Source organism: Ischnura elegans, chromosome 2 (assembly GCF_921293095.1).
Source record: "Ischnura elegans chromosome 2, ioIscEleg1.1, whole genome shotgun sequence".
In the NCBI taxonomy this organism is placed as follows: Eukaryota; Metazoa; Arthropoda; class Insecta; order Odonata; family Coenagrionidae; genus Ischnura; species Ischnura elegans.
Genome location: NC_060247.1, coordinates 64,521,907 through 64,538,613, shown reverse-complemented (window position 1 = coordinate 64,538,613; position 16,707 = coordinate 64,521,907). Strand labels below are relative to the sequence as shown.

The 16,707-nt window shown below is 36.3% G+C and overlaps 1 protein-coding gene across 1 annotated transcript in view; it reads right to left on the bottom strand.

Annotated features, from left to right (window-relative positions):
* Positions 1 to 1,775: 1,775 nt before the first annotated feature.
* The window catches only part of LOC124153864, a 34,419-nt gene continuing 19,487 nt past the window's right edge, over positions 1,776 to 16,707 (bottom strand). The window contains exons 2-3 of the mRNA XM_046527245.1: positions 10,001 to 10,298; positions 1,776 to 3,698 (exon numbers count right to left, since the gene is read on the bottom strand). Coding sequence (XP_046383201.1) covers positions 3,305 to 3,698; positions 10,001 to 10,298 — 692 coding nt within the window. The 3' untranslated portion in view covers positions 1,776 to 3,304. The remainder of the gene's footprint in view (positions 3,699 to 10,000; positions 10,299 to 16,707) is intronic.

Here is a 16,707-nt window from a genome sequence, read left to right as displayed (position 1 = left end):
CAAACCATCAGAGAAAAAAAAAGATATTTAAAAAATTACCTAGTATTGAAATATAATAGCTTTATCTGCTTAAATATAATTTTTTAGCGCCAAAATGATATGAAATGTATATCGAGGCATGTCATTTTTCAAAAATTTTCCCACCCCATGCCATCTCATCCCTCCCGCCCCCAAAGCATATTCCTAGTTACGTGTCTGGCTGCAGTACAACATACTTTGGATAGCACGATTTCAATACTGTGGAATCTTTGGGGATACATATTGTTTTCTTGTTTTTGGTAATCCTCTGTTCAGAATCACTTACTTATCTTTGACATGTAAGTACGATTCCTCTTTTATATCCATGATAATTTTTAATGAATTTTACATGATTTTCGCCTTATATTAATTGTAATTTGCTTCGTTCAAACAACTTTCATTTTATAATGCTCACTGGTTTTAAAAAAATGTGAAATTTATAAGAACCTGAAAAGAGCCTGAACCAGAAAATAAAGAAGAACGTTAGGATTATATTTCAGCATTAAATTTTAAACGAAAAATAAGTGGTTCTATGGAGTAACCCACACCTGTGCAGATTAGCTCCAAATTCGCTGCAGGAACGATTGGCGCCGCCTCAGTCGAACTTAAGACTCGATTTTTAACATGGATTTCCGAATCTTTCCGCAAGGGTATATGACCGTTGGTTGTGAATTTATGGCTTCCAAATACAATCCAGGGGTTGTTCAATAAATTAAAGTACTGCAAATAATCCCAAAAAGTAATGAGGCCGGAGCAACATTTGCAGTAAAATTGAGAAATAGGAAGAAAGAACGGAAGGAAAAAATTAAAGAAATGGTGGCGTCGAGTGAAGGTTTAACGCATATACTGTAGTGGAAGGACAAATCAACCTACCCAATGTGGTGTTTTTAAATAGAAGTCCTATTTCGAACAACATAAATGATTGAAATAATTAAAGGTGTCGACTTGAACGAAGAAAAAGAAATGAATCAAGATCAGAAACGTAGATGGAATGCGAGAAATTCCAAGGCCAGCATTATATAGTCTCTACAATAGAGATCCGTGGTCCACCATGCATAATGTGCTGTGAAACAGTAGTAGTTGGACAAGTAGAAAGGAGAAGAATAGGTAAGTGAAGAAAAGAATTTCGAAGAATCTCAAGAGTATAAAGAAAATCAAGATGAAGAAAATTTAATGAAAGGTGTTAAGTAAATGAAGGGAAGGTGTAACTATGTGAGTAAAATTATTCCGAGGTTGTTGTGTATTTACATAATGGAAGTAAGTGAAGTTGTAAATATATGGCCTCCAAATAAAATCCAGAGTATGATCAGTAATTAAAATTACCGTGAATAATCCCAAAACTTAAAAACCTTGAGACCTTTGCAAAACGCGTCCTGCAAAACACTTCCCAAGATGCGCTCCGAATAAGTGCCGTCAAGCAACTGAAAAGTTGACAGTGCGCGGGGCTGGGTAAACACCCACGCGATCTATTCCTGCCGGCAACAATTTAATCACCCTCAGAATAGGTCCGGACGCAATTATTTAGTTGCGGCAACTAAAAAGTCGCCGGTGCGCGGGGCCACAGTCAATGCCGTGTGTTTCATTTGAACTTCCATAAAGCAACTAAATAGTTGCTTTTAAAAAGTTGCCAGTGCGCGGGGGCCCTAACTAGACTTTAAGAGAACAAATTTTTCGCATTACGTTGCCACCAGAGTGATCCCAATAAGGATTCCAAAAATTGAAGCTCTCGACACAGTATTTTAAATAATACATGCACAGTTTTATAAATATTTTATTGTAATACATTGAAATTGTTATTTTTTACATGAGATAATTCAAATATTCATCACTGAACACACGTGTGATCCTTAAATTTTTTTCTATAGCCTCGATGACATAAATAAAGAGAGGAAATGATCCGTATACCTTTCAACCGTTTTATGAACTGCGTTTGAGGGTATCGAGAAGGGCCGACACAAATCTGAATGAGTTTATTGGGTATGACACCTAAAAATTATTCCAATCAAATTTCCATTTGCATACCGCTAACTAATAACGCAATACATCAACTATTTCGTGAAAAGTGAATTTCTTTTTTATAAGGTATGTCTCAATTCCCCTATTCACTGATAACTTTTGGATGTCAGTTTAACCTTAAAATTGTTTGTCGAACGTTTTATACAATTATCAAGTATTAGAAAATCTGTAAAGCATGATTAAAATTCTTGTTTTCAAATTATCACCAAAACGATAAGCGGTGAGAATTTTCAAGCAGTAACTAGGATCTTAGCCACCTTCTCTAAAAGCCTGCAGTGGTGTCTATTAAAACCATGATTAGCATTATGAATTTGAATAAACCCGAATGCTGACCCGGTAAAGATAACCTGCCTCTGAAATATTTTTAAATAGAGATTAATTCTGCTAGTAATGCTTTCGTTAAAACTCAGTAAAAAATGGCAGCTATTATGCACCCACTGACGTTTCGACCAGCCGTCAAATCTTTCCTCTACATCCATACATCTTAGAACGAATCTCATGGCCCGTTCCTCTAAATATACTAATCCTTCCCTTTACACCCCAACCACTTGGGTGCCATAGAGGCATCGAATTTTCGTCAAACGCAATACCGAATAGTTCACTTCAACTGTATTTTATTTCCATATCTATCATTCAGACTCAAAAAACTTTCTACATGATATGCCAGCATATTTATCAATCTTTATTAGAGTTATTGAAACTTATTCCATGTAGGTATGTAAACAGTCATGCCCCTTTATTCATTTCATCTTTGTAGTCCCAAAATAAAACCGGACCGCTGACGTCGATCGCTCTGTCTATATATGCATCTGAAGTTCCTACTGAGAGCATGATTTTAAGCGTTGTTAGTGTTATTCCAAAAAGTTATCTGGGGATTCTCATTTGACTCCAAAGTTACGACGCCATCTGACACAAAGCAAAAATGAGAAGTGGGTGACTATAATAGTCGAGGCCAAGCTCCTCATGATTCCTCATGAAAATAAGAACAATATATGGCAGCGCATTTACTCCTATACGATCGAGGTGCGAAAGCAGAAGTATTTCAATTTAACAGAGCGCTTCATCATAGTTCGTGACAACGCCAGTGGTCCACGATAAACTCTTCAGGGAACCTTGCTGATGCTGCGAACTATCAGTTCACACGATCGAAGTGTGGAAGCAAAAACGCTTGAACTAAACCAAGCACTTTGATCAAAGTTCGCGAAAATTCGATGCCTTTTTTTTCCATAGTTCATCACACCACCACCAACAGCGCTTGCAGTCCATCAGATCACGGCTTGTGAACAGTGACGCTGGTCACCTGTCCGTTTTCGTGGACTCCCGTCGTGGAAACGTGGAAGCTCTCCTTGTTCCCGTTGACGTTTGACGAGCCGTGGACCGACGAGCTGAAGGTCCCTGAGACTCCGCTGCCGGGCTGTCCGGTGCTGACCACGGAGGAAGACACGCTGCTTCCCACGGAGTTGACCCCTTGACCTCCTTGACCTCCCTCCTCGCCGAAGCGGTTGCCGAGGAAGGCGTCGAAGGGGAGTGGGGGCTGCGGTGCCAGCGGGGGGAAGAAAGGGTTCTGGGGGAAGTGGAAGTTGGAGGAGGAGGAAGAGGATGATGACGAAGATGAGTGGGGATCTCTGGGATTGACGGAGTACTTGATGGGACGATTGTTGGGCCTTCACGAGAAAGGAAACAAGGAATTAGCATTTATTTGACCTCTAATAATTCCTTTAACAGCCTCAAAATGTTTATAAAACAGAGATTATTTGCTTTTTCCGCATATATTGTTCATCAAATGTACAAAATATGCGGTATATAAGGTTTAATAACACTCGATACAATTATCTATAATGTAGGAAAAACAATATTGCTATTTTTAAGTTATTAAAATAATTTCCACTAATATTTCAATATATTAAAATGTTAGATTTACAAGAGCGTTAATGACAAGCCTTATGACACTCACTGCAGGACCTTGATAGCCAAGTGGTGCAATTTTTATAATTTTCGAGTTAAATACAAATAATGGTTGGTAGGGTACACAATATTGTTGCGGTAAATAATTAAATTGAATCACTGATAAGTATATGCATATGGATTCAGTGATACACTTGCACCTCTTTGTTGCAGCAATATTGTGTACCCCACCAACCATTATCTGGACTTATTGCCAATATTTAAAAAGTTGAACCTGTACTTCTTGGCTTCTATGGTCCTCAATTGTCGCAACATAAATTATTTAGACTAAATTTGTGATATTAATTGGGTACAATCAGGCAAATCCAAGGTGCAAATTCTCTCATTAAAAGAGTGTATTAAAACTAAATTAAATATTATAGGGTCAAGTTGAAAAAATACATCATGTCTTAAGATTTGAATAATGATATGGCTGTGCCAATTTTAACCGCATTGATTATTATGTATAATGCGGTCGACTTTCTGGTTATATGACTGTCAACGGAGTAACACTTTTAATCAGGTTTGAAATCCTGGCACACTCAAAATACAGTACTTGATTAATTTGATGGAAGTTTCTGTGCGATTCTTGAAGCGGTTACTGGAAAAGTTAACAATATACTAACAAGTATGGCCAATTAAAAATGAGCTGATAAATTATTAAATATCGTAGAATGATGAAATTCGTTGTACCGCAGGTATAGGCTGGGCAGTGCTATTTTAGAGTGAAAACCCTTACGAATAAATCTAAGCTTTATTGCTCTATAGATGTCATGGGTATTTTAGCCACAAAAAATTTCCAGAAAGGATGAATTCAGTAAGGAAAATCTCTTCGCAGAATACACTAAATAAGACCATCAGACTCAGTCTCAATATCCTATCAGGTTCAGGCTCAATAGCCTACCTCGTCAAATATTTCCTCTAAGTGAGAAAGGTTCATAAGCTATAAATGAACGAGTGATATGTTTGATGTGATTAAATGTGAAGAACGAAAAAGACGAAATGAAGAATTGTAAATATCTAATAAGGATCTTTTGGCCTAAATTTATTTAGTTAAGTGCAGTCATATTTGAATAGTAACACATCATTACTTATTCTCAAGGATGATTCAAATTCAGAAAAAAGCAATTGGAGACAAAATTGAAATTGGAAACTGGCCTGACAGGTACACGGTATTCGTATATTTGAGATTAAAAGGAGCATGCAACAATCACTACCTATGCGAAATATTCTCTTTGTTTATATGTGAAAGTTATTCGTATGAAATTGAATGATCAAGGCTCCGTATATATACAGAACAAAACCAACGTAATGATAACCGTTTTAAAAATCTAGTCTATTTTTAAGCGTCTAGGAGGTGGAGGGGGGGCACGTGCCCCCGTCCCCCCCTGAATGCGCCTATGCGGATATTTACCTACTAGTTGTAAATAATACTGAGTTATTAACCAAATAATAAATAAAATAAAGAAGTTAATGAGCATGAGAAGTTAGTGAAATGTTTTCTTTTCGTAGAGGTTTCTCTTGCCCCGCAAAGGGCAATAGTTTTGCTTGTGTTTAAGCTTGTCAATGAAACTCTGTAGAAATTATGAAGCATTTCCTCTTCGACAAAGTATAATAGTAATATCAGAGAGTAATTAAATGGAGATTAAATTAAAATCTTGTGCTCAAAAATAGTTCTTTTGCTGTAAACGCTGCCGCTGTTCTTCAGGTAGAAGGATAAAAAAATATTAGCTACTCATTTTGATATGAGCAACCCATAAGAAAGACGGCCTTTCACAGCTTCAGTTTGACAAGCGCTAAAATAACTAAACTTTAATTATATTATATTATTCAGTCTATTGTACTTAGTCACAGCAGGCTAAACTAAAATATTGTGTTCGTTTCACTTCTTGCTTAAAAATAGTCTAGTACAATATTTCGAAAAATTATGGATGTATTATGTACGTTTAACATTCCAAAATATATTTCCTTAATTATTGCGAATATTGATGGTTATTGGTGAATCAATCATAATGGAGGAATTGAAAACACATTTTTTTTACCATTACACGTTTTAGTAATAATGTTTTGCAGGTGGAACAGACGGTGTTAAAAGAATGGCAAGTTATTTTTTAACATTGTCAACTAATATCATATGAGCAATTCAGCTTATAAAATTCGTGCAGGGCAAAATAATCACTACATTTTCGGAAGCTGGTTTATATTTACCAAACACTGGTCTGGTCCAGTTTCATGGATTATACAAAAATGTACAATGGTATACATAAGCTTCTATGTAAGGAGGATACATAATTCTGTGCAGACGTTATACTAATTTCTGTGAGGATAAAACTAAATACCCTAAGACTATTTCAAAGTGATAGACAAAATAATTTACAAAATACCTACGTTAATTTGTGTGCCATAAATTATTCGATAAGGTACGGCTGGACAAATAAAATCATGGATAAATATTTGAGCTAAATTTACAGCGTAATGGATCAAGATATTTCATTGTGATCAAGAATTACCGATAGCATTATAAAAAGATAAAATAAAATAAATCTCCTAATAATAAATAATTTCATTTTTGAAGCCTAGCCGTAAAATAAACGATATAAAGTCCACAATTTTTTTTATAAATCTCGTTCATGCAAACGTATTTTTCCTTCTCCTAATTCTAAATCGTACGATGGGTGTGTAAGTATCACACGGGCATAGTACCAGTACATGCGCTTTGTGAAAGATTATCAGCATTTGGAATCTTGTGGTTATAATATTTGGAATGCGTATAAGTAGTAATATTAAAAATGATGTAAAATATATGTAGTGTATTTTTCAAGTTTTTGTACAAATATTTTTTTAATTTCTAATTTCTAACAAAGAATAAGAAATAAAAGCATTTTTAGGTGCACAAAAAGTTGGGTAAGAAGGACGGGCAATGCTTTACTCCAGGAGTTGCTTGGAAAAAATTCTAAACGAGTGTTATTAGGAATGAGTTTTCAAGTATGAGGTTTACCATTTGCAGTATTTATACCCTTTCCCTTCCATTATAACTCTACTCTTTCTTCTTTCTCATGCATTTATTATCAAACTCTTTCAATATTCAGCATCGGTTTCAATTTTCAACTATCTTCTTTACAAGCACAAAAGCTCCTTATAAGATATACAGCATCTGGCAATGCATGCTCCCTTTATTAAAGCTAAATACAATTAAAACTGAGAATAGATATAATACCGATGGACGTTAGTAAAAATGATTTGAAATTATTGCACAACAAAGGATCAACAATATAATTTGCTTGCAAGCATTATTTTAAATAAATCGTTCACAATGTATTGAGAGGTACGCAAATGATAAAACACGCCATCATAAATGATACACAAACATATCGTACTGTCCACTTAATTTTATTTTAAAACTCCACTACACGTGTTTTGATTGGATTTCGATGGTTGCAATCCCTCATAATTTCAATCCGAATATTGATTTTTACCGCTAAATAAATGGCAGCGGAGGTATTCAAAATATTTTGGATCGTAAGGGGTGTTAGTGATAATGTATGTGGGTGCAAGAGAAAGTAAGAAAAGAATTACTAATTAATTTTCAACACTGCCAATAAATATAAGTAATCCAGTTTTTTTTCGCATGCAAGGCTAAAAACTGCTAACTTGTTAGAAGCTGACTAATATTTACGAAAGATTGGTAATGTCCAGTTTTATGAATTATAAAGAAATTTAATATGATATGCATAAGTATAATAAGTATCATACCGATTATAGTACCAGCACTTGCACTTTGTTAAAGCTTATTACCTTAACTGAAAATGATTGTTGCATCCATCGAAAGCCAATCGAAACGCGCGTAGTGGAGTTGTGAAATAAAATTAAGTGTGCAGAAAGATATGTATGTGTATCACTTAATACGCTATTCCACCTTATCTCACCGTAAAAAGATAACTTTACACCATCATAACATCACCTCCACAACAAATGGTATCGGTAAAGGCTTCCTCAAGTATTAGCCTCGTAATTTTATCTTATCCGAAATAAAACTATCATGCGGGAACAATTTCTTAGGTAGCATGCAAAATTTGGACAATATGCGAGTAGGGCATTGTATTGTAAAGCCCCCTCCGCACTAACCATGAACCGTTTTGTTTCTTTTACCGTGCTTTGGTGAACTGACACCACTCCAAATCTTCAGAAGCAATACCCTCCTATACTCTTCCAACGCCGGCAGCTTGTGGCTGTTGCGTGTTATAGGTGGAGGGATCAATTGTGTATACTTGTAGGGGTTTTCCTGGCTGGCCGGAGAATAGGGTGACCTGAGGCTTGCTTTGATAGCCAGCAGTCCAGACGTCGAATCCCGGTCCGGTATAATGGACAGCATTGGGGCTACTTCAGTGGTGCCGATGGTGAGGGCAGTTTTCGATATAGGTTTGGTTTAGGAGCAGGGTAATGGTGATGTAAGGTTTTGGGTGAATTCGTTTGGTAATGAAAGGATAGATGGTTATGGGAAAGACGCCACAAGGTTCAATGGGTAGATGGATCGCGAATTTGGGTATTTAACGACCGGAATACCGGGGGGTTTATAGAATGATTATTTTAAAGCGTTTATTTAAATAAGATTAAGGTAACCGTCATTAATATCCATTGTAAAACGATTGGATTAAGTAGGAAATGCCTAAGGTAAAATTTATTAATGGGCGCATGATTTAAGTAAAGAGTTATAGTTCAATTAAGAAATGAAAAAAATCGACATAAACCGTATTTCAGTGTGATAAAAATTTGTGTGGATATTGAATGTGAATTTTTTTATCGGAGCGTTGAAATTTTTATTTAATGTTTTAAGGAATAAAATTTAGGTAAAAATCGGGCGAAATTATTACCGTTTTGGAAAATGCATGAGAATATTTTTTCATGTACATTTAGTATTGTTTTTTCAATGTTAGAAGCACGTATAATATTATCCACGATAACTTCGCGGATAGGTTATAGGGATTGGGTATGTTTATTTACGTTTTTTTTTAATGTTTCATGTCATAATTATGTTTCAGTGAATAATAAAGTACCAATGGCCAAAGGTTCATTATTTACAAAGGGAGAAATATGGTGAGATGAATTTTGATGGAGAGGATAAACATATAACACATAAAGACAACACACAAAGCACAGGGAAATGAAGGAGTTATGATAGAAAGAAAAAAAAGAGAAAGGGCTGTGGTAGTCCATGAATTTTGCAAACAATGCTAGGTATCAGCACATATAATAGCATGCAACCATGGCAAATAGTAACACATTTTTAGAGGGAATTTTTTACAGGGCAAATTAAATTTTCTCTTACTGAATATCTTACTTAACAAATAAGCTTATCTCTGCTAATCAAATAATTTTAATCTAGTAACATCAACTAAGGCTGTTAAATAATTTTGAGCGCAGCTTAAAAAGTTTGGAAAAAAATATTCATGAATCAAATATAACAGCACTGAACAGAAATTTCTCTGAACATTATTTCATAACTGATCTTAGTTTGTAATTTTTCCCATAGTTTTAAGCTATTTCAGCCAGTATCAAGAAAAATTTCCATTAGCAATGGCTATAAATGAACGAGTAATCCGAGAGGAAATCTATAAAAAATAAATGATAGATTAATTCCATGAAGAGTAGAGGAAGTATCATCAAATATAGGTATATTGGAAGATGTAATGCTATTACAGATAGACATATGGCCTATGATGAGAAGTTTTAAGTAATATTAATTAAATTTATGAAAATGTCTTTTAAGTTGTAAAAAAATTATAAATTTATGAAATTAAGTTTTTGAAAGTTAGCGTTTGTTTTCCTTTCTTTGAATTAAGCTTCAGGCATGTTTCTTTCAGACATGACTGAGCTGTTTATTATTTCATGAATATCACTCAAAGTATGGTGGGTTTAATTTTTGTGCAATCACATCCACATTGCAAGTTCATGAGCAACGGAAATTTAAGAGTCGTTCACCGATCTTTTGATGACGTGAACTCGTTTCTTTTTCGGTACATACTTGGCGATAGCAGCAGTGTTTTGCGCCAAAGAGTTCAGGTACATCTGGTAGGCACTGGCCAGGTTAAAAGGAAAATTCTGTGCGTAAGTGCCAGGGCCCCCGAAGAAATTTGGGAACGCAGGAAACTGGAACGCGGGGAAGTTGAATGACGGGAACTGGAAGTTAGGAGGTACTCCGTTGAAGGTGGTGGCGCCGGCGTAGTAGCCAGGTCCACTGATGAACACTCCGTTCGGGTCCGTTTGATACTGATATCCTCCTGGACCGAAACCGGCAGCTGAGGCTGTCTTGAAAGTTCGGTCTGTAATATAAATTAATGAATTAATTTATTTTTAGTAAAATGTTAAATACTTCGTTGAATATTTCAGCGTCTTTATGGATATTTGCTTATGAGTATATTATATCTATTCCACTGTTTTAATTTAAAATAAATATGAATGTACCACATAAAATTTTAAAATTTTCCCATAATATCTCAACCATTATACTTGCATGACGTTCAGGTCCATCAATGCTGGCAATATGGGATAAATATTATTATTACATTTTTATGTCATTACTACAGTTCATTTATTTTCATGATACAACTTTGGATCTCAGCATCATTTCAATGTCAATTTTCAAGCAACCTATAAAAATAACATCATAGCCTAAATTAATAAACCAAATTATTATCCTTCAATAGTAAAGCGGCATAAAAATTGGCCACTTAAAGCCAAGCATGTGTTGAACGAAGTAAACAGCATTCATCTGGCTGCATTTTATCGTTGTTCTTCTTCTTAAATGAATGGAATAAAAAATATTTTTCATTTTCGATAATAATAAAAGTACTCAATTTAAATTATAAAAAATAGAAATAAGCATATCCAACTATGCCTCTCCCTACATCCTGCAAGAATATAGAATATCCGTCCACTGTAAGTGGACGTAAATATTACCTTTATTAAAAAATTGTTTGAGTCGGCTAAGCGGTTAGAGATAGCTAGAGAAAAATTAATTTCGGAATGATGACTGCAAATGACTGTGTGAATGGAACAAAGAATTCTTTCCCAACACTCGGCCATGGGATTTCGATACCAGACTTCCTCGAGTTGAACGCACTGTATTGGACGGCTACGAGAATGCCCTGCCGATGCTAGCAACTCCATTAAGGCGGCTGGGACTCAGTGAGCGGAAAGGGCCAAGGACAAAGGCCTCAAAGAGGGAGGAATCTCATCGGGGTGAGATCACACGTAGGATATGCAAAACTGTTCCGCTTCGCATGGCAAAGGGATACCATTTGCATTTGAAAGTGACCGTAAGGGAAGGGAGGAAGAGAAGCTGTCCAGATTGTAGGTTTTTTTTTCAGATGAAGTTTATCAGTCCCGATGAGGGTACAATTTTATTTTTCAGATGTTAAATTTTTAGGAAATTTGATGGACAAGAGGGTAGATAACTTTGCTCCCGGCCGAAGTGTGACGGGTTCATAAAACGGTACATGCTTTTGAATTACAACGCATGACATAACTTTCTTTAGCAATGTACCTACTTCTGAAGGCAATTTTTATGAAAAATTGTAGATCTGAAGGCGGAATATATATTGAATGAAGTAAGTTAGTTGAATCAGTACGAGTTAAAATCAGTACGAGTACAGCGTTTGGACTACAACTTATCATATTTTCAAATATGTGCACCTTGTACCTCCTTAATCTGAGAGATATCTTAAAAGATGAAAGATTTTCGGAAGTAAATTGTTACACATGAAACGTCACATTTACCAAACGACGCGGATCTTTTCTGCAACTAAGCTATTGTGAAATTCATCAATATGTGGTGATCAACTCTAAAAAAAATTGTGTTTCCGAGTTTAAGATGAGGTTAGGTTGAATCTCATTTTCCTGGTGTGATGATTGGTTGGAGTAATACGTAGTTCCTACTCTTTGCCATAGAAACTGAGAGATATGGTCTAATGAACCTCTTCTGTCGCCTTTCTATCTTATCTGTGCTTTGAGATAGACTAAGCAAATAGAATCTGCTCCATTTCCGTCAATACTAACATCAGGTCAACGTACTAGATATAAACTAGACGTAGCTACAGAGAGCGCAATTTGAAGAAGGGTGATAATAAAAATGGGGACACCTGAACCTTTTATGCGTTATGCTACTAATGCTAAAGTAACGATTTACCTAGAAAAACTTGATACTTGCTACATAATTTCGGAATGAATCCTAAAATAATGCGAGCTGTATGCAATGTACTTGAGCGGAATAGCTTTCTTATTGAGGAAAAAATGGAACTTTGCCGCCAAAACGGCGCCTGAATCGCCGTCACGGCAATTTTGCAATTTTGTAATAAATGGCTGTACTTTTCAGCCAAAAACTTTCCTTTAAGCTACACTGAAATCTAAAAACACCCATGTTTATCCCTTAATATTGCGCTAAAGTAGGTACCTCGTTTTTATGGTGCCGAAGAACAATTCTGCGGGAATATATTTGTTCAGTCAGTGGCGTAGCGAGGGGGAAAATTCGGGTGGTCCGGACCCCCCGAAATATAAAAGCGCAATTACTCTGCTTCGCCATAAAAGAAAACAAAATATTGAAACATCAATAACTTACAAAAAAATTATTTGAGAAATGACTTTTTTTGGATTATAAAAGTATTAGAATTAGTTTAAAACCATCCATTTAGTAAACTTTTCTTTAAATATTTCCCCCGGACCCCGCTGGTTTTGAACGCCCCCAAATTAAATTCCTCGCAAACCCACTATGATTAGTCCTCCAAACGGCTTCGCGAGCAAATATTAAGGCGTATAATACTTTCCACGCGTTACAACTTGCGTACAATCAGTCAAAATTAATTTTGGATTATTGACTTAAACCTTCTTTTGCCACAGAATTTTTTATTAAAAAACGACCATGGTTTCGAGAGCTAACGTCATCTTCTTCAGCAGAAGTTTAAATTATTCATCCAAATTGTTCATTGAATTCCACTAAGTATCGCCGGAGAGCACCAACTCTAAACAAAATTCACTAACTCATTATTAACTTTGTGGTATCCCATTATAAGTTTTCTTTGATGTTAAACTATTACTTATACCACTACTTTTTTACATAACGCAAAAAAGCGTTTTAATTGCGTAATGTAAAAAAGCAGTGGTGTAAGTAATAGCGCAATATCCAAGAAAACTTAAAGCACCAAATCTTTCAAACCACACTTGAGCAGTGAGTCACGCACCAATTAGACGCGCGGGTTTTCTTACCACACGATCCCAACCTACCTCCTAATGCCGCGCCATAACTGTCGATAAATATTATTTCCTGGGATAAATATCTTGGAGGTCTGAGGAGGAGTGGGGAGGAAATGGCCAGCGAGGTCACTCTAATGAACGATGAGAGAGCGCATCATTCTGGGTATTCCCCACGGACACAATGTGCGCGCCACGGAGGTAGGTGGGGTGCATGAGGCGGAGAAATGAAAAAAATAAAAACAGCAATGTTTCGATGATGCGATGCGGGCGCAATTTGACTGCGCTGTGAGATTAGCCTACGGATTAGCAAAGTGACCTTGTGGGCGGATGTGGGTGTTTACTTCGAGGAATCGCCAGTAGAGGGGAGAAGCAGGCAGGAGGTTCAGAGGTGAGCAAGATATGTAAGCACGAAGTTTGGACCTGGGCTATTGAGGAAGTGTGGAGGGTTGGAAGTCTTGAAACTCAATGCGTTTCGTCGAAATGAGACTCTCTCGAGCCTAGGATTGTGTAATGATCGTCGATTTGCCTGTGGCGAACACGAGAGCGTCTATGAGGAAAAGTATACCTTTTCGCTTTCTCTGGTCAACTAAATGCTAACGCGGCGGGGTTGTTTACTGCCATAGACTGAAAATGTTTGAGAAATACAGTAGAAGTCGACAGACGAGCGACGTATATCTTACCTAGCTCTTCCAAATAACTTGATTCGTTGGCGAAGAAAATTAATAGGATTTTGCTAATTTGCACTTTCTTTCTTATAATTTTCGAGACTTAGATCATGTTTTCGGAAGATTTCTACTTAAAAAATTGGCGAAATTTGGCCGCTGTCATTGGTGATGTTTCTATCCTTTCCTGGGCCATTTGAGGGCATGAAACACGTATTTATAATCAAAATAATATTCAGGATCTCCTTTAGATAATAAACATAAAATACATCCACCGGGTGCATAAGAATTTTCTATTGTTGAAAAGGCTGGTGGTGAAAACTTAAGCTGGAAATACTCGTTCGGAAACTGCGCTCATAATTATCTACTAATTTTACTAATTTCTTAAGAATTACAAATTTTCCCAGGCTACGCTTCTCCACTCATCTCTTCTATTTATCCTCCATTAGCTGGCATAGAACAAATAAGTAACATGTATTTATTGATCATTGAAAAATGAAATTTCTCTATAGGTGCTGCAACTCCAATAATCATATATTCTCTTTGAATTTCTGAGGGGGATCGTTCAATCATTATGCTAAACAAAAATTATTCTAAATACTAGCTGAAATATTTATCGTCTCATCATAGTGATAGTAAAGTAGGAACGTGTCTGAATCGAAGGCAAATATTATGGTTTTAAGACTATCGTAATTAGCACTTTGTAGTGTAGCATTAAAACGGTGACATATATTACTCTTATTAAACAATTGCATCAAGTTATTCCAGGTACTGGATAAATTATCTCGTCATACTGAATGAAGCCTTTTCCTTGACGTGCATCTCAAAATTTCTGAGGTGGGTGTTAATAGATTTGATACGCTCGGATACCAGCTTCGTCATAAAATTTGTATGCTGTTTTTATTTTTTTATTTTTTTTATTTCCAGCTCATGCCATACACAAATAAGTCTTTCGTCATCATGTTGCTATCATATTAATTACTTTCGTTCCACTTCGTAACATATGAAAGCAAAGAAGAGGATTAATTATCATGTTTTTTTTATCAACTGAGAAGGAGAAGGGAAATGAACCTGACAAGAATATTTCTGAAGAATATTCATCAAGGTGAAGGGTGTGAATTGCGATCATCCAATAAAACTTTGCACTCAACAGAAATAGTTATGTGGCCGAGGGCCTCTAAAATTATTTTGAAATTAAAAACAAAGTTCAAACAAAATATATACAGCCATTTTGATGAGGAAATGGCTGAAATATTTTTCCTGCATTAATTGGAAAGAACAGTTTTGGTAGAGGAAATTGGAAATAAACGAATACAAATGCATATACTCTGGAAATTATAATTACTACTGAAAAAGACTGCAATTTTATTCTAAACGACATCGGATTAAGACAGTGATGAAATTTTACATCTTATTATGAGTATACATATTTTGCAGCCTCCTCGAAAATGAAATTGAATCAATAATTTTGAAAACATCATTCAATGCATTGCACGATTAGAGCCTCATGAAATTACTGAAGCGCATCTTAAATAATGATGGCAAAAGTGACAGGATCTTTGTTGTGTGATCGTAAAGCCTTTAAATCTATGTCTGTAGAGATGTCCTTTTTTGGTTATTATGTCAAAACATCTTATACTCGTTCGTCAAGCCTCCCGTGAAGATGACAATTTTGACACAAGTACCTATTACGTAATGAAGAACCATCAGAAAAATCTCTAATTTCGGGGAGTGTTCTAATAGTAATCGATGTTGAAATCGTTCTCAATCTCGTTATGCGTCGTAGGCAAGGGCCCTGATGTGGCAAAAGAGACCCTGATTTTGGTTCCAATTCCAAATAGCTGAAGACGGCTAATAATTATTCTGAATTTTGATAGCAATGTGGCCGCCAATTCTGGCGCGAGATATTTTTCGCTGACGTAATATCACCAATCTTACTGATGCTCTCAATATCATTAGTCGGAATGTATAAATACATTCTCAATATTTAGAGTCCGTAGTTTACAACCATATAATGAAAAAAAACGAAGTTACGGTCACCATTTCCTCTAAATTCCAACGAATCCAATCCTAATTTAAACCATCTAAACGGTCGGCAGTTTTGGCCAGAGACATAGTGCCTTGAGGAAGTATTGTCAGAGATGTTGGCGATATCCGTAATGGCAATAGATCTTGAATGTATTCTTAGTCACGTCACGCGGCCGAAGAGCGAGGCTTTGCACTGCCAAAATAAAACGATTTTGGACCCCATTCCAAATAACTGCTAACGACTACTTTTCTGGCTTAAAGTTTTCAGCATTTTTGACCTGTGATGTATTGGCAAACACACTGATGTTTTGGCGATATCCGTAATGGCAATAGATCTTGAGTCGATTCGAAATTCCGTCACGCGTCTGTGGCCTCCCTTTGTTTTGGCCCGAAATAAGGACGGCGCACATCGGAATCTAAGTGGATCAAAGCCCTCGTGGCAAGTCGACGGCGTCACCGTCATCGACCTCCCCTGAATACACTGGAACGGTGGGCATGTGATTCGCATGCCACGCGTGGAAAAGAGGAAGGAGAAGCGAAAACAAAGCCGGGCGTAGGACTTTACGGTCAGTGGGAGTCACTCGGGATGACTGGTAAGCGTGAGACACAGCCATGTCTGCTATGTGGATTAGGATTCGCTAGCGTCGAGCTTCGAATTTAATAAAAAATCGATCCCAACATTGTATTGCGCTGTCCACCTCCAAGGAGATTTCATGCGAAACCCTCTGGTTTATGGATATTGGTCTCTTAGCCAATTTTTCAGTTTGAAAGATTATAGATTTTGAGATTCGGG